Source organism: Lissotriton helveticus, chromosome 2_2 (genome assembly GCF_964261635.1).
Source record: "Lissotriton helveticus chromosome 2_2, aLisHel1.1, whole genome shotgun sequence".
NCBI lineage: Eukaryota > Metazoa > Chordata > Amphibia > Caudata > Salamandridae > Lissotriton > Lissotriton helveticus.
The window spans coordinates 326,823,417-326,848,001 of record NC_136060.1 but is presented as its reverse complement, the minus strand read 5'-3'; the positions used below and the strand labels follow the sequence as shown (position 1 = coordinate 326,848,001).

General features: G+C 41.4%; 1 protein-coding gene across 1 annotated transcript in view; it reads left to right on the top strand.

The window, feature by feature from the left end:
- The window catches only part of OTOP1 (otopetrin 1), a 163,611-nt gene that overhangs the window by 116,552 nt on the left and 22,474 nt on the right, over positions 1-24,585 (top strand). Inside the window, exons 4-5 of the mRNA XM_078678990.1 lie at positions 519-649; positions 19,385-20,322. Coding sequence (XP_078535116.1) covers positions 519-649; positions 19,385-20,322 — 1,069 coding nt within the window. The remainder of the gene's footprint in view (positions 1-518; positions 650-19,384; positions 20,323-24,585) is intronic.

Sequence of the window (24,585 nt, the reverse complement as noted above, 5' to 3'; positions counted from 1 at the left end):
GATAGTACCTTTAAGTGCTATGTACCGCACAAATCTGGCTAAAAATAGATGGTGTAAATACGCGTCTTCTGCTGGTGGTGCAAGACTTGCCTCAGAATGCATTTCATAGAAAGAGGATGCCAGTGGAGTGTGGAGGGTACTTGAGCTAAGTGGAGGTCTTTCAGGATGGGGAGTTGGAGGCACATGAAAAATAATAGAGATGGCGGCAGGGGGTAAGAAAGATGGGGGTGGGAGGCCTTTGGGCTATGTGTGGAGTGGCATATGGAGTATCTCTTCAGACCTAGATGGTAGACAGAGTACCTCTTTAGATAGCAAGGTGGTTATAATTCCATTACCTGAAGGTAATGCTTCATGTTAAAATAGAATTTTGTGGGAAGGTGTCTTTTTTCTTCTTTACAGAGCAATATGTGTGATGACCTTTACAGTACTGGAATGGGCCAGCTATTTTCCTTTTTAAGTACTTTTGGAGAAGAACATGTGCCCTTGCATACTTAATTATCTTCTCATGTGTTTTCAAGGTTCGGCTTGATCCACGCAGTGTTTACAAATCTACTCCTCTGGGCAAATGGAATATTAACCGAGTCCAAGCATCAGCTGAACGAGCACAAGGAGCGGATGTTCACACTCGGTTTTGCGAACATCACCATGGGTGAGAAAGAAATTAAGCTTTTTTTTCTTAATGCGGAATGAACTGAATGTAGGAATTTGATGTCTGCGGTATTAGTTATGATGATACAGAGTACCGGCTGAGACCAGGCTGGAGTATACTGGTGGCAGCTATGAAAAATGTTGGTGTTTGCTATCACAAAATGCTTCAGGATTGCTGGCCTGATACGTGAACATGAGTAATATGTATATGGCAAAAAGTGAAATATTTTTCATTCGGCACTTTACTTATTCATTCTTATCCTTTATCGGTGCTCAGTGAGAAAATATATTTCTGAAAAGTTCAGTGATAACAGAAATTGGGAGTACATCACGCCAGACCGTAGTATTCTTTATTTTGATAGCTAGCCTGTTCATTGCAATTATGGGGATCAGTACTAGCACGTACAAGTGTACACTTGCACACAACACAAACACTTGCACACAACTGTTTACACAAACAAGCACAGCACATTCACGGCACACACTAGCTGCAAAATAGAAGTGCTTCATGGATGGTTATTTTGGTACCCCACTACCCCTGTTCAACTTTGTCTTTCTTTAGACATTTTGTGAAGCTTCCCTAAACATACTCTTCTTCCTTGTGCGTAGCCGAGTAGAACATAGTTAAAAATGGTTTCTATGCAAGCAGGTTTAGTAAATTCGTTTTTGGACTATGGATTGTGTAATTTCAGGATTAAAATCAAAGCAAACTCTACAGTTTAAACAAATTTACTTACAGAAACTATTAGACATCAATGCACTATCCCTCCTTGCATTTGAATTCAATAGGAATTGCTAACAAGGCAGTTCATTTGAGATACAAACCCATATGCCACCAACAACGTTGTCGAGCACTTGTGACTTAAATCAACAGCAATAGCCACTGTGAAATAAAATGTCTTTTGTGCTTTCATGGCTCGCCCCATCCCTATAGTTCACTATATGTGACACTGTTGGTTTCTCTATGTGTGCTACAGCAATCAGCAATATTCTAACTTGCTCTCTGAGAATATTCACTTATTTAGTAACCGTGTTTGAAATGGGGTCTCTAGTTGGCAGTGATGTGCACCCTGTCCAAGTAGGGACCCTCACTCTAGTCAGGGTAAGAGGGTTACATAGCTAAAATAACCCCTGCTCACCCCCTTGGTAGATTGGCACGAGCAGTCAGGCTAATCTCAGAGGCAATGTGTAAAGCATTTGTACATGGAGACACAGTGAAAACGCTACAAACTTAGTCCACACCAGTTTAGAAACACAGTCATTATTCATCTGAATAAAACAAGACCAGAATGGCAAAAATACAGCAAACACAAATCAAGATATCACTTTTCACAGATTAAGCAAGTTTCTTCCATAGAAATCAATGAATGCTTTTCTTTTAGCACAAAGTACCTTCGATGCGTCAAAAATCAAAGACCGTTCCTTACTGATGGGCATGGTAGGGGATGCATTGGTTTGTTAAGTAGGGGAGGTGATGCATCTGTTTCCGGACACCCAATCTTGGTTCCCTACTGTGGTGTGGTGTCGATGGAGATTCGATGCCAAAGGATGATGTGTCGAAAATCCAGATGTGCTGAGTCATTCCGACAGTGGCGAAACAGGCACTGCTTTGATACCACAGCGATGAAGCAGGTGCTGTCACCAACTTTGGTGATGTGGTTCCCGAAACACGCGCTGTGGTGGTTCTTCTGGCGTTCTGTGGAGGAAAGCTGGGACCTGTGTTGTAAGCATCAAGCGGGGACCATGCTCTGGTGCTAGCAGCAGAGATGTGTCCAAATTTGCAGCAATGCAACAATAAAAACAGGTGCTGAGACTTGATGCGTGGATTATCTTCTTTGTTCACAAGATTCATTTTGGGATTGGGCCCGAAATTTGGGGTTCAAATAATTTCCGAGCTGATATTACATCCCCACCCATGCACTACTTCAGGTTACCCTTTTTCTTGTTTTGTTACTATCCTGATGAAGACTTGTATACAAAGTTTCAAAATATACTGTATGCAGTAGTTGAGTCGAAACGTTCATATATATTTTATGGCCTGGATTCAATTTCTAGATCCTTGTGGATGGTGTCCTCAGATTCTTTGGCCACCTATCTTGACTCATGGACTCAAATTAAAAATGTAGTTTTTTTCTAACAGGCCCACTATATTGGCTACTCTAAGTGACATTAGCCGTTATTTTACTGTGGAATTATAATTGATCCCTTTGATAATCCTCCTTCATTGTCACTTTGTACATGAGCACTTCTATGAACACTTTTTCATGCACTCTTTGGAGAAACTATGAAGACATTTCTTGATGTATGTATATATGTCTGGAGTCCTTCAAAATATAAAGGGAATTGATTTTTGTAAAACTCAAGTGTGAGTTTTTCTGTGTGTCTCTCTCTCACAAGGATCAACTGTGTTGATCATAAGATACGTGAATTAATATCATATTTCTCTGTTAAAATAATTGCCATTAGGACCACACTGTACAAAGTAGTGTACGTAAATGTGGGCGGATGTCGCAGAGAACCAGCATCCAAGGGTATGCTGAACCAGGCTTTGTCAAACCTTAGTCTGGTGGGGGAACCAACTTGCCTCGATGTCGCAGAAATATGAAATACCAAACGGTTGCATATCAAAATTTCATGGCCACAAACTTAGCACACAAAAGATTCTGCTGGGATAAAGCACAAAAGTATTTACTGACCACCAAAGACCTTTGGCATCTGCGCATTTTTTATTGGGACAAAGCCGTATGTTCATGGCGAATTCAAATGTAACTTGTAATGGTCACATAAGCATCTTGCGTGTATCAAGAGAGAGAGAGAGGACCAGATAGCTAGTCCATATCCCCCGGTTTATATATTGTAAATCAAAATGAGACTAGCTAAGTTAGACAAGGAAAAACAAAAAAATTAAATTTTTCAAGGACTCAAGTATGTTTCGTCGCGGGGTGGTGGCACCTGGTAGGTGTGCTCATGAATCCCTCACCCACCAGCCTAGTTGGTGGCATGCTTCATCATCGGGCCCACCCAGTGACACCTAGCGTGTCCCGGGTGTGCTTCGACGCCTGATTACAGCGGAGCAGGTATGTCGCTGTGTGTGCGGTGAAGACTGTGATGATTAGTGAGTTTAAAACGGCTTGGCGGGGATCCCAGTGCCCGGAGGCAAATTACACTTTAATAGCTGGGTCACCGTCAGCGGTTAAAAATAAGGCTGTTGGATGTTAGAGGCGAGTTACGACCTCCCACATCCTGAAATGTGTCAACATGTTTCAGCCAGTGCCTTATGAATAAGCTGGCTTTCTTCAGGACGGATAAAAAGGTGTGTGTGGTTAAGAACTAGTGGGTGTATATTTCAGACTATGTGTATACACGCCCTAAAGTGTTTTTTTATGTGTGAGTGGGGGATTCCCATCTCAAAGAAAACACGCTAGTTTTTCAATAGTGCTACTTCAAGGTTTGAGAAGTGGCAAGGGTTGACCAGAATTCTTGGTCAGAGCCTGCTGTGGACCTGTAGTGCCTCCTTCGCAGAACCGGTTCTGCGAAGGAGGCACTACAGGTCCACAGCAGGCTCTGACCAAGAATTCTGGTCAACCCTTGCCACTTCTCAAACCTTGAAGTAGCACTATTGAAAAACTAGCGTGTTTTCTTTGAGATGGGAATCCCCCACTCACACATAGAAAACACTTTAGGGCGTGTATACACATAGTCTGAAATATACACCCACTAGTTCTTAACCACACACACCTTTTTATCCGTCCTGAAGAAAGCCAGCTTATTCATAAGGCACTGGCTGAAACATGTTGACACATTTCAGGATGTGGGAGGTCGTAACTCGCCTCTAACATCCAACAGCCTTATTTTTAACCGCTGACGGTGACCCAGCTATTAAAGTGTAATTTGCCTCCGGGCACTGGGATCCCCGCCAAGCCGTTTTAAACTCACTAATCATCACAGTCTTCACCGCACACACAGCGACATACCTGCTCCGCTGTAATCAGGCGTCGAAGCACACCCGGGACACGCTAGGTGTCATTGGGTGGGCCCGATGATGAAGCATGCCACCAACTAGGTTGGTGGGTGAGGGCTTCATGAGCACACCTACCAGGTGCCACCAACCCGCGACGAAACATACTTGAGTCCTTGAAAAATTAAATTTTTTGTTTTTCCTTGTCTAACTTAGCTAGTCTCATTTTGATTTACAACACATAAGCATCTTACCTGACAGTAAAATATTATACATGTGTATCATGAAAGTTGTCAGAACGCATCTATGCCTTTTAGATGTAATTTATCCTAGAAAATCAAGCATCAATGCGGTTAACTTTATTTTTGGACCCTGTGCCATATTCATAGATCTGTTAGAATAAAATGTCACTTGTGTCAAATCATGGTTCTAGTCATATCTGAATATAATTTTGAATCTATGATCCTTTCATAGATATACTCGGTTATAAAAGTGTTTTATAGATTATAATTTAGTGTTACTGATAACAGATGTGCATTGACTCGTAATGGAACTCGTTTTATCAATCTCAAAAGGATGAAAGATTGAGCGGACCTACAGAGGTTCAAACTTGTGATGACAAAATGTGAACTATTCACTACAGCAGACGTTGAAGTCACTGACCTATCATAGTATGCATGATGGATGTGCATCCAATGGTTGATCTAATAAGTGAATTGGGCAAAAATAAACATCCCTTGTCTCTCAGTAGCCCCATGTGACTCCACAGAGTTGAGCGCAAACTCTCCAAATACACCTGTATTGCCATGAAGCAATAATCAAGCTTTAGGTAATCAGAGCGGTGTAAAGAGGTACAGAGAGAGCAAGGGAGATTAGGTACCTACAGGAGCTGCCTGACTTCTGATGTTATAAGGCTTTGTTTAGTTATTCCCATAGAATTTCTGCCTGGCTGTGCCCATTGGATGAGCATGCTGAGTGCGTTTATGCATACGTCCCCACACACACTCGTAAAATAATCACAATCAAACACACCTTAAAGTGTAAAAGGCCACTGTAACAGGCCAGATTTCTTTTCATTACCTTATTTAACTTGAAACAAAACATTAACATATTATCAACTTTGTCAATACACCCAACTCATTGACAACCCCCTTTTCCATGAACCACTCTCAAACTGTACCAACCATTCCCCAACAAAATCCCCATACACAGATCTCATCCTTTCATCCTTCATTTACTGTCACACTTCTATTCCCCCAGTATCTCTCACCTTACCCAATCTTCGCCCGGATGAAGCCTCCTTGTCCTGCTCCTAAGCCCCAAACTTCACCTTCTCCTCCACTGTGCTCCCCTCCTCCTCCGCCAAGGGGGGAATACACGCGCACTTGACTCGCCATCCCTCCAAATACTGCCCCATTCTTGTCAGTAAAACTCTTTCCTACTGTGGTGCGCCTTACCCGATGGGAGGCCCACGTCCTCTGTCCACCCCCGCACAGATGGAGTGAGCGCCAGTGTTTGGTCTCTAATCTTTCACACTAAAACATCACCCATGCAACCGAAAAAATTTACAGCAACATGTGCTAGATTCACACACACTCACCCCAGGGACATCTTACGGATTTTGGAGGCCCGAGCCAAATATAATTCAGAGACCCCTGCTCAGCACAATTCAAAATGTATTATCCACTTTCAACTCATTACCCACTCAACAACTTTGGTTGTATCATCGAAATATCTCTTCTTTGGCCAGCCTACATCTGGGCCCAACATTAGGGCATTTTCTCTTTGGCTGCCCAGCACCAGAGAAACAGAAATATTATCAGGCTGAATCAACTCGTTGCATGTGGTTCTGTGGACTTTTGTCTCACCATATGGCCTGTGCATAGGGTTGTTTTGTTTACTGTACTTCTGTTCCTGCTAAGTGAGGGATAGGGACTCTGTGTCAGGAGGCACTAGGCTGTGTGATCGCACTGGCTCAGCAGCAGCTTTATGTGGATGGTGCAATCATGGCGGGAGCGTATAATGCCACACAGCACATTGACCCATGGCCTTCCAGCCACACAAGCAGAAAGACTAGTGGTCCGACCAAGCCTTCTACCCACAATCTATGTTATTACACTGTAGTTAGTTTGTCAGAGAGAGCTATTCAGGTACACAGTGGTGATGGGTACTTTTGTTTTCTGCACTGACTGAGCTGTTAACAACAGGTATTCAGAGTCAGGAAGCACAAGCTGTGATCATAACACTGGCCGTAGCTACAAAAGGACAATGCAATCACAGAGTAACCCCACCATGCCAAAATGTACTACACAGTAAGGGCCAGATGTATTAAGCCCTTGCATTGCCATTGCGTCATGCAAGGTAACACAGGGGTTAATTCTGATTTAAGAAGCTACACAAAGCCACTTTGCATGGCCCTGCACGGCTAGGTAAATCCGGAGTAACAAAAGCTCACTGCCTTGTGTTACTCTGTGCCGGGAAGGCATTACATGGGTGGAGAGTGGGTGTTCCCACGCATTCACTCATGCTTTTTGGCACATTCCCGGATTTGCTGAGAGTAGTAAACCTGAGAATGCATCAACATTGTACGCCTGCCCAACAGAGGTGCAGCAAGAGAAATATCTTTATTTCTTCTCATTTCTCCTCTTTTTAAGTGTGCTGCATTCTGCAGCATATATAGAAATAGGAAAAACACCTTTAAGGATCATTTTTGTGCAGGAAGGTGTCCCTTCCTGCACAAAAACAATCCTGCTTGCCTGCAGGCATCTTGCACCATGGCACCTCGGTTGGTGCCCGGCGACACTCAGTGTGCCAGCGCAGAGAGAGGGCAGGGATGTGCCATATATTAGCAAATATGGCACATTCTTGCCCTCACACAGTGCAGCAGCAAGTTGTCTTGCTGCGTTACGTGAGGTTTGCAAATCTGCCCTTTGGTGCCCACATGCTGAATATCAGTGCAGCAAGGCTGCGCCCATGTACTTTGAAAGATTAACATGGTTGATGAATCAAACCAGAATAAAATAGTTATTTTCTTTAAAGTCTCTCTTTTTCTCAGGCAGGGCTTGGACTGGCCAGAGTGCCTGGAAAGGCTCAAAAGAAAGAAAGCAAGTAGGTCTTGACAACGTGAAAACTTTTCTTAAATTTTGATGAGGGCCCCCTTTGATCCTGGGGCCCTGGGCCAAAGCCCACTTTGCCCATGCTTAAAACGCCTCTGACTCACCCTGATATTAAGCATTTTACTGCCTTAACGATTAGGGAGTGGATTTCATTAATCCACCAGACGGAACGAAGGTTGATTCACCGAGCTGACGTGCCCATCGGAAGTTTAGGCGTCAAAACAATACAACTATGGTATTATGTGACTTCAAGTTAAACCCTGAAACATCAGCCAGCACGTACCGCACGTACCAAGGCGGTGAAACGTCCCGGCACTCCGGCCACTTTTTAAGTATTCTTCGTGCCTCTGCAACCAGTGATGAGTCACGATTCAGCAAGCTGCGCGCGCCTTTTGTAATTGTGGTCCGTCTGAATACTACATAATCGTTCCCTACACGCACACATACAAGAGCCCGGCCATCATCGTATCCGGCGGGAATCAACGATGGCTTATTGACATTTTCACATGACTAAACATTTATCAACAAGCCTTTCTGTTGAGTTTTAGGTTGGTTTTGCTGCTGTCGGTAAGGCATTAGAATTTTAAGTCACTGGATGAGTGTAGGTCATGAAGAATGGAAAGCGGGCCCGAGAAATATTATATCAAACATCTTAGTCCAAAGAGTTCTCTTGTCTAATAGTCACAATGACGTCAGCAACAGGGGAAGAGAGACGAGGGCTGGAGAATGGTGTTCATTTTCCGATTCTAAATGCTGTGATGGGCGGAAGGAAACTGTGAATGACAATTGAGCAGTTCAATGCATAAAGCACCTGCCCGCATGGTAAACAAGTGGCACTTAACACAACGTGATTATTACGTCCTGTTGAAGTTGGTCAACAATGCTGAAACACGTGTCTAGGAACTGACTATGCCAAAATGAATGTCAAAACACTTGTGAGCAATTGAAAAATATGCGCTGCATTGCCCAAAATGCCTTTGGAGAACGTGTGCTGCACTGCTGACGTTGTGCCACCTCCTTGGCCAATAAACCATTGAATGAAGGGGCTGACCCAAAGCCCCTTTGTGCATGTATATTTTACTTATACACATGTATGTATATTGTACTTATTTTATGGTCTTATATATATATATATATATATCTGTATAGATGTATCTCTATATAGATGTATATAAAGAAATATCTCTCTATATATATTTTACTTATACATTTATGCATATTTTAATTATGGTTTTAATGTTTTTGTGACATGTTGCTAGCAAGACAAATATAGCTGACTCTAGGCTTGACCTGAAAACAAGCTGCCTGGGCACTGGTCGGGCTAATTTGTTTCTACAATGTAATTTTTATTCACTACATTAGCCAGTGTCTTATCCACGTTAGACACCTAGACAGCTTCTTGAGAACAACTATTCCGTCCATTCATTGTGTTTCATGAACTCTCTACCTTTTCTTTCAGTTTTGAATGGAGATGCTTTTGTTATTATGCTTTACCAAGCATATTCTAGATCATCAGCTTTGCGTTTCATAGTAAAGCTCAACCCATATGACATACTGAAGGGAACCATGTGGACTGTAGCATTTTGCATTCAGTTTCTCAATGGTGTAGCAGGTCAACGGTCCTGCTATCCGCAGATCTGAATATACATGCACGACATCCTCTGGTCACGCCTTTACACGCCAGATCTGTGATTATCCACTGCTCCATACCTCTAAAACAAGAAGTGGCACCTACAAGAAGCAAAAAATATATAATATCAGTAACCATAAACAGTACAGAAAACAAACACTGGCACCTGCAAAGGGAAAAGAAGAAAAAAATAATATTAAACAGCAGCAATACCACCAGCTGTGGCACCACAAAACATAGAGCGACCACAGATCACATGACACCACGAGACACAGGGCCAGGACCTGAGAGACTGCCATTAGGCCCCGACCACAAGCCCGCATGGCAGACGAAGTCCAACCTCAGCAGCCAGCCCACACATAACAAGTTCTCACAGGGGTGCTGCTGCCATTCATTGAGCTGGCAGACCCAGTGACCGCATCCACACTGTGAAAGATATGGATTGGGCGGCTGGAGAATTACTTCATCACAACGAGAGAGACGGACGGCGCCGTCAAGAGGTCGCTGCTCATCCATCAAGCAGGAGAAGAGATACATAAACGACTCAAACATCTATCAGATACCAGACTGTGGTGATGGGGTCAGGGCCTTGTCACGTGGGGGCACTAGCGTAAATGAATGGACATCCATTGACTATGGTGCCGCAGTCAAGGCACTCAATGTCCTTTGTGACCCCCAGTTAAACCCAGATTTCGAAAGGTTTAAGCTATGCCAAGCCGGCCAACGAGAGGGGGAAACCCATCAACACTTTCTAAGCAAGTTTATGAGAACTAGTAAGCACCTGCATAGAAGATGACCAGCTCAAAGAAATCTGGGCCGAGCTGATACAAGGATGCTGAAATAAAACATTGCAGAGGTTAATCCTGTGCCATCCGAACATCAGCCTTGACAACATTTGTATCCTGGCGCAATCACATGACCTGTCTGAAGCCTGAGCTTATGAAATGGACCTGGCTATCACTCAGACTCCATAAAAGGCAGCAAACATTAAAACCAAACGGCCAACGCCATCCGAATGAAAAGCCGCGTAGACACAACCAAATGAAGAAGGCCCCAGCCAGCCAAATCGAGATGTGTGCACTGCGGCAGCGAAGAACACCCAATAAGCGACTGCCCAGCACAAGGCCACACGGCTCTAACTCAGAATCCAGAATCATTTCACATCCGTGTGCAACATTCCTCATCTCATTCACAAGGGAGTTGAAGTGCTTCAACCCGCGTGCACCGTCCAAGTGGCAGGATCAGAAGTTAAAGCCATCATTGACACCGGAGCATCAGTCAATGTAATTGGGGCGCAACAATATAACTGTCTCTGGCCAAAGCCTCAACTAGTGTCATCCTACACCTAGATCTTCGCATACAGGAGCATGACACCTCTACCCCTCCACGGTCAGATGTCAGTATCTGTACGATCTGAAGATCAGGAAGTCACAACGACATTTCATGTTATCGACCAAGAGGCAGACACACTGATTGGCAGCCACATAGCAAAGAATCTTGGCCTTGAATCTTTCACCAAGAGAGTGAGATCACATCAAATCGATGATCTATTGGACCAATTTCCTTAACTATTCAGGTGCCTTGGTTGTTTAGAATAACCCACAGTGAAGCTACACATCGACTCCTCCATTGCATTGGTGGCACTCTGGCATCGCTGAGTCCCGTTCCACCTACAACCGCAGTTGGAAAAGGAGCTTGAGAGACTGGAGAGCCAAAGCGTGATCAAGAAAGTATCAGGACCCACCCCCAAGTGATTGATAGCACTGAATTGGTGTAAGCACTATCTAATGGTGGTAAAAAGCATAGGGCCACGTGTATCAACATTAGGAATAGCGATCATCTAATTGCAATTTTCTGCCATGTGCAATTAGGTAATCACTATTCAGTGAAGTAGTGTGGCTCACTGGTTAGAGGCGGCAGACCCGAGAGCAGAGGACGGCCCGGGACCAGGGTTCGATTCCCGGCGCGGCAGGTTTCTGGACCAGGGTCAGCGGACTCGATAATTCTCTCGCCTCGGTGCCCACTCTGATCAGCGATCACACTCGGCAACTCTGGGCATAAGCTTGCCTCATCTTCACTAACGGCCCCACCAGACCGCCGGGGATGCCTGGTCTCACCCTGGAGATACCCATTAAGGGACCATCTCTCAGGGAAGCCAGGAAGGGTTTCGCAGCGGTCGAAGCGCCTTGGGACCCTACGGGTAAGTAGTGCGCTATATAAATGCCTATACATACACACACATAATGTATGAACCTCCTAAAGTTTCGCAAATCAACCTACCCCATGTATTTTAATGAGGTAGTTCGCTATTTGTGAACTATTAGGAATTGCTAAAATCATGGGGATGGTAGCCTGCTTGAATCAAGAGACCACCATGTCTATGATTGCTTTTAAATAAAGCAATAGTTTAAAAAAATTGCAGCCCATTTCAATTAAAGGAAAACAGGTTCAGTTTAAAAAAAACATTGTATTTTTATTTTTTCAGAGCAGGCAGTGGTCCTTGGGACCACTGCCTGCTCTGACAATATGTTTGTGCTACCATTCACAAAGGAAATATGAGAAGGGTTACCACCAAATTGAAGTTGGTGGTAAAATGCAAATGATTTGTGACTGCATTTGGTCATAAAACATTCTTACATACAGCTGTGAGAAAAGGACGCCCTAAACACGCTGCTTCCTAACACCGTATCGCATACCCTATTTGCGATTCGGTAATAGGTTACCAAATCACAGATAGGGTTTTTTCATAGGAATCAGTTTTTTTATGGTCACAGGCAGCCCGATTCTGTGAATTGGGCTGTTTGCAACCTTAAAAAAGTACACACATGTGGCCCATAGCTGCTGGACTTCGTAAGATGTAGGGAGCTCTCCGATAGCAGTGTATCCTGTGAGACATTTGGGTTCCTCTTCTAGGAAATTCTTGCATCCATCCATAGAACCATAACAGTACTATAACTGGTGGATATATGTGCAGGTGTAAGAGCGATGTAGCTGAATAGTGCGGGGCAAGGTAAGGGATTCCATTGAAGTGGCTGTTTTTATGTTAAATATAGTTTATTAACATTTTTATATAAATATGAGAAGACCATACATAAAAGAGCCCCGAAAAGGTGCACACACATTTACCTCAATATATATATGGTGCTAATAAAAAAATCTTTATACTGCAGGAGAAAATCAAGGAATAATAAATACAGTACCTATTAAACAGTTACTAGCATCATGTAATAAAAAGAAAAATCTAAGAAAAAAGGGAAAAAATATACTCAATAATAATATACGTTTTGATAGAGCTACAAAATGTAACTGATATACCTGTACATGCAACGTTTCATCATTATTAATAAAACTAATTTATAGATGTAAAGCTATATAATCATCAATTGGTTTCCAAAATAAATTATAATTATTAGCCTTTTTGGGTGACGCCTGATAAAGTCGAATTAGCTCCTCTTCTGTAAAAAGTTATCAATGCTCACCAGTCATGAATTGATAGTAATGAGGCATTTTTTCTAATTTGGCGGTAATTGATTTTAAAGCTGCAGAAATTAAAAAATCTAGAAGTTTGCTGATAATAACAGACAGTTTGGTGGAAAGTGAGGTTCACATACAAATTACTATAGTGTTTGAAAATATTTCTGTGATATTCAATATGTTAGTCACAATGTTCCAAACCTCTTTCCAAAACTTACCAAAAATATAACACTTATAAAGCATATGTCGTAACAAGCCTGTAGTTAGATAACAATTCCAACAATTAGGTGAATTCAACCGTGTTGCATTAAATAACCTTAAAGGAGTCCATAGACAATTGAATAGTAAAAAGGAATTAGTGTGGTATAGAGAAACAGGCAACCATCCAGAGATACTATTCAACCAAATTTTACTCCATATGTTTTGAGGTAACGATAAATGTTATTCTTTATACCAAAAAGAAGAGAGAAAGTTGATATTGGCCCCTGCATATTTATGCCGTTTTTCATGAAACTGTGACACAGTGTTGGATGACGAAAAAATTGTTTGAATATACAGTTCTAAATCAGAGGTAGCATTTAGAGGAAAATGATTTGAAAATAAATCAAGGATGGAATTACATAAGAGTTCATATTTAGAAATATCTGACGGCTTTAGCTTAGATCTTTGTTTTAATTCATCAAAAGAAAAAATGCATTGTTATGATAAATATCTTTTTAATAAAAAATACCAGCTTTAATTTAGGAATGGCAACATTCTCAATGGCGAGCTAGTTTTCACACAGGATTATAACCTAATGCAGAATTTAATGTAAGTGACAAAGGAAATTGAAAAATCAAGTAAAAATCAGTATTCCTGATCGTTTTAGCAAAGCAATAGAGTTAGTCATGGTAAGCAATGCAGGTAAAGGAAATGGGGATAATAAACTTTGTTCAATACGAAGCAATGAAGGTGAATTAATAAACTCTGATTCTGAAACCACAAGGTACTTTGTTTTAAAATAAACGCTTTATGATAATTAAGGAAATCTCGTAAACCAAAAGCATCACTGCTCCTTGACAATTTTAATATTTTATAACTTAAATGTGGAGATGTGTTATTCCAAATAAATTCAGAAATAAATATGTCAATTTTATAAAGAGGAATTAAATAGGTATCATAGAAAGAAGATAGAAAATATTTGGAGCAATAACCATTTTGGTAGCATCAACTTTTCCCCACCAGGATAAATATAATGCAGACCATTTTTTAAATTTGTCCTTAATATGATCCAGAATACAATCACAATTTAAGGAAATCGATTGTTTTATGGTGTGAGAAAACAATATACCAAGATATTTAAGCTTGTCTTTCAGCCAAATAATATTTTTGCTTTGGGGCATATCAGGGGGGGCCGATTCTGATCCTGGATTTTTATTTTCCATACAAATAGGATTTGTATTTTTTTCCATACAAATTGTAAAAGTCCCTTCCAACCCGTCTAGTACGATTCGTACGGGAAAAATACATACAGATCGGCCCGATCCTTACAAATCGGATCGGGAAAAGCTGTACGACACGGACTTGTAAAAAAGACCATACAATTTGTAAAAAGGCTGTCCAACCCGTCAAGTACGATTCGTACCGGGTTGTCAGCATACGATTTGTATGGAAAATGGCCTGTATACGGGGAATGACTCGTACCGGGCAACGAAGCGAACCCCTATACTCCTCGTACCCTGGTATGACTCGTTCTGGGGGTACGACTCATACCGGGGTACGGGTCGTATAGGGGTATGAGGCGTACAGGGGTCCCCCCACATGCGAGGCGTGTGTATGGTGCGTACCCCAACATCATGCATGTACGCACCGTATGTACGCGATTTTGGGGTACGGTGCGTACATACGCGATTTTGGGGTACGTGCGTACATACGTGATTTTGGGGTACGGTGCGTACATATGTGATTTTGGGGTATGGTGCGTACATACACGATTTTGGGGTATGGTGCATACATACGTGATTTTGGGGTATGGTGCATACACAGGCGATTTTGGGGTACGGTGCATACATACGCGATTTTGGGGTACGGTGCGTACATACGCGATTTTGTACCCCACTTTCCGTGTCATCCATACGCACCGTACCCCTGTATTCATGGGGTGTACGACGCGTACAGAGGGGGGTCTGTCTCGTACTGTTTTTGGGGCATACAGGCCCCCAGGTGTACAATGAACATTTAAAAGAAAAATTCTGTTTTATTACAGTTTAGCATATATCCTGAAATTTGAGAGTAAGTGCTAATTAAGTGTAATAATGGCGGAATGGAAGATTCTGGATTACAAAATATAGGAGTACATCACCAGAATAAGCTGGTGTTTTATTAGGAAGATCATTCACAATGAGACCTTCAATTTCCATAAAAATTCTGATAGTAATTAGTAAAGGTTCAATAGCAAGAAGAAAAAGCAACGGTGATAAGGGACAACTTTGTCTAATACCCCTAAAAAGGAACAACATATTAGAAATTTGATCATTAATAAATGGTTTGACAGACGGACCAGAATAAAGAGCTGAAATCATACAAATAAACAAGGTTTCAACATTAAATGCATATAAGGAATGGAAAGATTCTGCCAATAATAATAATAATACAGCCATTTATGGAGCTCAAACAGCTACCCCCAAAGAGGTGCCCCGTTGCTAGAGTGACAAGTGACACGCGGGAGACAAGCAACGATCAAGGGTTACAGAGGATTAAACTAAGTTAAAAAACCATGCATTTACTGCCTTCCTAAATTGTGTTTCAGATGAAATCTGGCACAAGATAGTCTCATGATGCTACTTAAATTCATGCAACTAAACATGGTTCAAAAACAAAGATATCACAGTAAAACACACAGTTCCTATGGTAGCTCACAGAGACAGTGCTTGAGCGTTCTCACCACGTCCCTAATTGCAGAAGGAAACAGGTAGTTGTACACAGCCAGCATATTTATTTAAACAGTTCTGGTGCAGATCAAATGTTATGTTGCATCGTTAAAGGGAGAGGGGGCATAAAAGCAACACTAATGCAGCCAAAAAATACTAATTGTGGCACAAAATGAATGGGAAAAAGAAAAGTCTACCGTACACATAAACAGCACCTCTATCTGCTGCAAACACAATCAATATTTATACAAATGAAGAAAAGAAAATATTGAAACATTTCACATATGAGGAACAAAACACTGCCTAAATTTAATTAATATAAATATTGCAAGTCACCTTTGAGCTCCATGGCCTTACAAAAGACCTCAGACTGAAGCATCATGGTTCTTTATCATCATGGAACTCCTAAGTGCCTTGCAATAGTCTTATTACTATAGAGACATGTTTCCTTTTGTGCTTCAATTTGACTGGAGTATGAAAATGCTAATAAAAAGGATTTGAAGATGCACTAATCACTCATAATTTTAGTGCTATTGATGATGGTTCACCCCCACCTTCATCATTACATATTAATATATATTATTCAGTATATTATTTTGGACATTGTCTCTTCTTCTATGTAGGGGTCCCTTTTAGTGTCTGAGGCTTTCTCCCCCTGATTTGTGGACTGCAATTTTAACTACAGTATGGGTACATTATAATATATATGCTATATATGTCCTTAGGCCACACAATTTATTACAACTCCTTCATGAAGTGGGGATTTGTTCACTTTGGTGCACAGTTGCATCAGAGAGTAAGACTGTACTTTAAAAATAAGTACTATAGACTTTATTTCACTGCTTCTATATCCAAAAATGCTTCTTCATATGTACTTGTTGGGATTGGAATGTTCCTTGAATCATACACAACAATTTTTTCCTGCCCTTGGAGCACACCTGCAAGTTAGACTAGTGTCCTGACTTTGTTTTTGGTACAGATATCACAAATGCAAACAAGAGCGCACAGGTGCAGGCCTGTCACTGACAATGTGAGTCCCAGAACCTGTACTATGTTTTGGGATTTGGCGCATAGCACCAAGTGTGCCCTCTTAGTTGATAGTGCACTAATGTCAATGACCTGGTGTATCACATAAAAAAAGATGACAGCACACCATGTTTTGTGATTTGCACTCTGAGTACTGAGGCCATTGGAACCCATTTTGGATGCCCTTGGTTCTAGCATGGCACAATACAGGGGGGTGGATAGCTTCCCCATACATTGAAGACAACTGCCTGCATACCTGTAGCTGCAGGGGGGAGACCCATACAGTTACATGAATAGGATGGAAATAGGGTTCCCTTTAGAAATCCCACAAAGCCTTTGTTAGTTTGGGAATGCTATTTACTGCTTCCTGAGAACTATAGTAAAGGTGGGGGTGGTACTTCTGTTTACACTGAAAATCAAGAACTTTGAGGCAAGGTATTCCCTTTTGTCTATCTCTGATTACTGCTTCAGAAAGGCTGACGGCAGCCAGGTCACCCCTGGATTGGGTACTTCTGCTTGGAGTCAGTCTCAGTGCTACCTGCTGTGAGAAGTATCACTGTCACAAAGGCTATGTCTAGAAAGCAGCCCGAGAAAGACAATTGGAAATGAATCAACCTGAACCAGTTCTAAATCATAAGACAGTGGAGGTGAATCCCTGTTTGAAAAATGCTTGTAAAAGTGGGATTCAAACCACTCCACTTTGTTCCAACCCTAATGCCTTCTTGCTCAAGGAAGGGAGTGCTTGGCAGAGCACTCAAGGATCTGCTGTGTAACCAATGGTGTCTGTCTGACAGCCAGGCTCCCAGAGGTGAGGAGACATTATCTCAAGTCAGAATTTGTGGCTGGAAGAGCTGAGGATTTGTTTGAAGAGCCTAGAAGTTGCTGCAAGAGATCTGCCTAGCACAGCAGGAGACTGTCCAGGATGAGAGGCTCATCAGGTTTCTGACGTATGGAGCACCCAGAGGTAGCTGCAGGACCAGAGCGAGTTATCCATGAGTGACAGATATTGTTAAGGGGTCACCCAGTCTCTCAGTGGACATCTTGAGGAGCTGCATAGAAGGAAAGATATGACAGAGAGTGTCATTCTGTGTTACCTGGTATGCTGCTGCAGGCCCAGTGAATGGTGCGGAAGTCACTGTCGGAAGGTGAGTTATTAGTAGGGGTAAGTATGCACCTACCACTAACAATAACGCCACCAAAACAATATAAGGGCTTAGACAAGGTGTCAATAAATGATTCCCTTTATCAACCCCTGGTGGCTGGCAATGAGCAGACAGGCTTCACTGAGGAGACAGATATGTAAAGCATTTAAAAACACAAATATATTAAATAAGTAAGACACAACACACAATAAAAATCCAACACCGATTGAAAACAATTGGAAATCGATGTATCTTTAAAATGACATTAAAACAACACAATTTCAATGTAGGGAACTGGAGATATGATTTTTTTAAAAGAATAAACACTTTCTAGTGCTTAAAAACCAATAGCGCCAAATTGGAACATCTGGTCATGTTTGACCAGGACAAAGTCAAAGTTTGAGGCCGAACGTGATGAGCCCTGGTCTGATACACTAAGCGGGAGGCCTCTTTCAAAATGTTATCTTCGAATTAAAACATTTTCTGGAGGATTTTCTCTCAACGTTGCTTGGTTCAGCAGGAGCCCCGGTAAACTCCTGAAAAGTCTTGAGCTTGGGAGCTACCAGAGATTGTTTATGTGCAGGAAGAGACACATTCGTGCACGTAAACAATCAGTGCTGTTTTGCTGCTTATATGTGTGCTGCACAACGCAGCACACATGGAAACAGCAAAAACTAGGAGAAATTAACACGTTCTCCTCATTTCGCTAGGGTAAGAACAGGTTTTCCCTGGTCTTAATTTTGGTGCTGCCCCACATTTACGCCACCCTTGTAAATATGGGGCAGCATCAAAATCACAACACTCATTGCATGCCCCTTTCACGCTAAGTATAGTGTGAAAGGGTGCCTTATTCACAAGGCAGCGCTAAGCCACTTAACGTGGCTTAACGCCGCCTTGTGAATAAGGCGAAGTCCCTATCGCCACCACAACGTCCTAAAAAATGAGGTTGTGGTGGTGATAGGGGCTTGTAAATATGCCTGCCCCTACGTTTCACAATTAACTTGTGAGAATTTTGGAGTAATCTGCACCGTAGCATAATCCTTGCCTATGCAGTTAGTCCCTGTCTGCCCCGTGGCCCAACAAAATGGGGCCCTTACAGTACTGTTTGTAATATTACAGAACTAAGTATATTTACTGTTCTTTGCATACTCTCTAGGCCATCACCTGCTTAGATCAAGTGAATTCAGAAGGTTGGCAGACATCGATTTTCTAAAAGGAAATGTCTAAAAGGAAATGCTATTTCCCTAGGAGAGCCACTTGATCATGACTGTCACTGATGTTTGTTCTTACCAATAATTAAAAGAATAATCTTTTGAATCTTATGGTCATGGCAAAGGCTGTACTCTAACAGGATGACAAAAACACAAACCATGCAGAAAATTAAAAGTACTTCATAGTGGTGTTACATAATTATGAATTATACCATGAAACTAATTACCAATGGCACTATCTGATGCATTTCCCCTTTCTTTCCATTTTAGATCTTCATACACCTCTCTGCAATTGTACAACAAGCATATGCTCAATATTTTCACAAGGTATATACTACCTGTACCCATTTACCATTGAATACCACATTTTATCATCCACAATGCTCTACGTCTTATGGAAGAACATTGGAAGGACAGTGAAACCCCATCTTCAACATAAGTTGCATTTCAAGTTCCATGGAATAACTGCTGGCACAATCATGGGCCTGCTTGTGCTGACCACAACAATTGCAATCCTAGTTGTCTACCTCATTCAGATTGGACGCTCAAAAGCCAAAAGTGAGTCAGCATTGACCTTGTTCTATATGTACGCTATCATAGTGCTGACTCTAATGTGTACTGCAGGAATAGTTGGTCTTCTAATTTTTAGAACTGAAGATAGATCACTGGATGATTCAAAAAGTCCTGCAAGAAAATTGGACGCTGACTTATTGGTTGGCACAGCCTGTGGGTCTTGGCTTATCTCATGGGGGTCAATTTTAGCCATAATATGTGCAGACACCCATCCAAATTATACATGGTACAATCTACCCTACTCTATACTAGTCATCATTGAAAAATATATTCAGAACCTGTTTATCATCGAATGCATCCATCGCAAAGAAGAAAATGCCAAAAGTGATAAAAAAACGGTTAAACGGATACTGACAGTGTCTAGTGAGAGCACTCTGTCACTTTCTTCCTCATGTCAAGTGATCTGCAATGAAGGGGCTACAATGTGGAATAAAGAGTTACCCTACATGACTAATGGGAATGCTTCCATAAGAGAAACCAATGGCAATGGAGACAAAAGGGATCAGGGAAATAACAATTCCATCAGTTTTGTTGCTAATGACTTAGCAATCGAAGAAGGAAGCTCAAAAAAACTCAGCAAGAAGAGAAGAGTCCTGAAGAACATTGCTGCATTCCTCTTCCTCTGCAATATTTCGGTAAGATTTATAAGCTTCTTTTACTAAGCTACATTAGCGGTAATATTAAGCATTCATTTTATTTAATCCACAATACACACAAGACAGCTAAAACATAAAAACCTGTATACACCAACAGCTACTCAACTAAATAAACAAAAGTATTGAGAGCTTTCTTGAAAGCTAAGTCAACCTCAAGCATTGGTGGCGAGAGTGGATGCCTTTCCATAGCTTAAGATCTAAATATAATTAAACAATGATCAAGCAATATTCATAATAATGTATTGTTTATGTCAATTAAAACCATAAAAATATATTAATAAAACTGGGCATGTTACGACTAATATAATATACATATTAAAATCTGATAGACACCAATAATGCGTTAGAGGGAGAAAGAGATAATACTTAAACGAATGTGCAATTTTGTTTTTTGACATGAAGTGCGTTTGCACTTTTCACACCATGTTGATGAATGGCAAGATACTTGTTCTATTTAGTTTCTCATACAGAAGTAAAAATGTAACCAATTTGCAATGAAAGATGAATTGGTTTTAAAACGGGACATATGCAGATAAAATGAACAAAGTCCTGCTTTGCTGCACCACATTGACTGCAAGACATTGGTCCATTGTATTTCCAGGTGGGTTGATCAGCATTAGTCGGTAGTGATCTAAGACGTACTACTAGTAGCTTAGTTTTCAAATATAGAGAGTATGTTATGCTCAAGTATGCTGCGGGTTGTAGTGCAGAATACGATTGCAATACCATCCATGTGTGGGAGCGCTTGCTAAATTTCTTTTTATCTTCAATTAGTGAGTGCCTTTTTGCCACTTCATTGAGTGTTTGTTGAAATGTCGGGTACAGTAGATTCTGTTGCCATAGCTCTGCATGTTCATTGCCTTTATTAATGACTGTAAATACTTAGCGTAGGCTGATCGGGGATCATCTTCCTGCGCCTTCCAGTATGATTTTTTTTTACAATTTTTTTTACAAGTCTTACTTGGCCAACTATGCAAATCTTAAAAATGATTGCTGCTGGATGCTTATTCTACTGGTTGGCTTTTGACGAACATTGATGACTGGGAGCATCGGGCTCTTATAATACTCGTATCTTAATGAATTTCCTAGGAACTTTTAGCTTTTTTCAGCAAACTTGGATGAGATAGAGTGTTTGGGTCGTGGCATCAGTCGTTGAAGCAGAGGTTTTCGGTTATTATCAGTATTTGAAATTTGAATGGTTTTCTTTAGGAAGATTTTAGCTGTTCTCATCATTGTCAGCATTCCTGGATGAGATGGGGCTTCTGAGCTAAGATTGCACTTACAAATTAATTGGCTAACTATACATTTTTATACACGGAGTCACAGTGAGATAAGGATTATGCCAGTATTGCTCGGTTTTAAAATCATATGCTTGTTTTAAATTGGCCTGTTCTGTTTGCAATGATCAATACATTTTTTAATCCTTATTTAGTGTAAAATGGGAATTTAATAGAGAAACTAATCAGAAGGCATGTTGTGTACCTGCCCTGGTGTATCACATTGAAATTGAATGTGTGGTGGGTAAAACACGTTTTATTTTTTAGAAATACTCTGTTCAAAGCTGAAGTAGATGGCACTTTTCAGACAGTGGAGTATTTTCAAAATTTGATAATTCAACTTAGCAGAAGCAATATTCAGAAAATATAACACCTAAACTTTAACTGAAAGCTGGAAAATCACTTAGCATAGAAGTGCTTCCAATAGATTTAAAAAATGTAATGTGTAAAGAAAAATTAATTCTTCTGAGGTTGGCTAAAAAATTTCTTTTACAATTAATGTATGCAAAGATATTACAATGATCACCTTTATAACTGCTAAACATTGATATAAGGATTAAAATGTCAATAAAAGCAAAAATGTTTAGCAAATCCCTCATCACAATTATACAAAATAATTAGGATGGTTTATCAAAAACAACTTCAAAGACAACAGTAGACACAGAGGTCTTCATTACCATGTCAGTCGGAAAGCCTCTGACCGCTCGCCGGAGGCTTACTGACCGACATGGTAGGTTTACATTCCGACCACCGAATTACAATGTCGAAGGTCATAGTGCAAACTGGCTGGTCAATCTGACTTGGTTTCGACGGGCTCAAGGAACCTGCCGGCCAGTTGGAAATCATCCATAATCCCTTAAGGACAGCTTTTCTGCCATCGTGATTATGACGTCTATTTCTGATATATATCACAGGAAAGTGTTAGTTCTTCTCAGTGCACAACTTAGTACTCCCTGGCTGATGGTTATGTCGCTGGGGGATCTGAATTTTCAGATCATAATGCTCTCACACACCAGGGTGTCATGCTTCATCTTAGTGTGCTCCTCGTCAGACTGGCGCTGCAATGTCTGACTGGCCTGGTGGCTTATTCGGCGGAGATCTTCTGATCTGAGGATGTTGTATGTGAAGTCAGTGGGGCAAAATGTAGTTCAGCCGTAAGGGGTCCCAGCAGGTGAGCCGGCAGTGACCGACGGATCTTGGAAGTGTCTCTTCCAGAAGTCGGGACTCTCCCTCACACCTATGGAATAATATTCCATACTCCCTAAGGTGGAGAACTGTGTCTGGCTTCTTACTCTGGCACCAGACACCTACCTCATTCGGTCATCCCCTATTAGTGGGGAGACCCTTTGCCCCATCGGGGCGTTTCACCCATCACTCTGGTACTGAAGAAATGCCGCCCGACGGTAGGGTACGCATGGCATGAAACTTGTTGACCTCATACTTATGACGCTATATTGGTACCTTAGGACCACTAGATAGCGCCACTGTTTTTACGAAGTCCCGGTCCCACACATTGAATAAATGTACTTCCTCCTGGGATCCGCTACCTTTGTTAATCACCTACTCACACTTTCACAACCACTACCTTTTGCCCCACTGACTTCACATATGGCAGCCTCAGATAAGAAGATCTCTGCCAAAGAAGCCCCCAGTGCACTGACTTCTGAGAGAAACTAACTCCTTCCCATGATATATATGCAACTCTTACCTGGAGGAGCATAGGAGTAGGACCTCGTAAAATAACTTGCTCCCTCTGTGGCCTACGGTTGTGCATTTCAAAAATAAGAATGAAAATCTCCCTTTTAATTTTTTAGGAGTAGGCAGTGGTCCTTGGGACTGCTGCCTGCTCTTAAACAATGTTGGCGCCCACATTCACAAAGGGAAAGGGGTCCCGCGGGGACACCTTGCATTTTGCAAATGGGTTACCACCAACTTGAGGTTGGTGGTAACTGCAAATATTTTGCAACTGCATTCCCAGTTGCAAAACATTCCTACATACCAGTGAGAAACGCCATTAGGAAGGGACGCCCTTTACACGCCTCTTCCTAATAGTGACTTGCAAACCCTATTTTGCGAGTCGGTAATAGGATGCTGACTTGCAAAATAGGGTTGGTACATGGCAAAAAACATTTTACCAGTCACAAACGGCCCGATGGGGCATTCACAAGCTGTAAAATGCTTCATACATCTGGTCCCAAATGTAAAGTGCAGTGCAGGCTATCATTTTTAACAATGGAATTGTAATTGATTGAATAAGAAAGAAATATCTAAGCACATGAGTATAAAGACATTTGAACACCTTACTAAATGAAAACATGCAAAGATAAACTTGGATATAAAAAGATGGGCTTTGATTTTGGTATTGTGATTGGAAATACATAAATGACAATGGCTATATTCATTTCTCATACATATTCGTATCAATATAATTAGTAATTGAAAAATATTTATTCACAAAACTTGTTAGGCTTACCTTTCAACCATTCCACATTCATACAAAAACAAATTAAATATTGGAAACATGGCTGAGCCATATTTGTTTTGGTATTCCAAATTATGTTAACTATTGCAAAGCAGTAGTGCTTAAGCACAATCTGTCGCACATAAACACATAAATGACATGGGCACAGCAGATATATTAAAAATTAACTACCCAAAATTAGATCGATAAGCGATAAAGGAGATCATTTGCACGGGGAACAGCCTTTACACCGCGGGTATTACCATGCACTGCCATTACTACGCTGCTTTTACAACGCAAGTCGTTTCAACGACTTGCACTGGAGGGCGCTGTTGGCAAAGGAATAGTTCAATTTTCTATTCCAACACCTTCCCTACTGTCAACGTGGGCTGGAGTTGGAATAGAAAATTAAACTATTCCACTATCCAGCCCTTACAGCGCAAGTAGTTGTAACGACTTGCGTTGTAAAAACAGCGTTGTAATGGCACGCGTGGCAATAGCCCG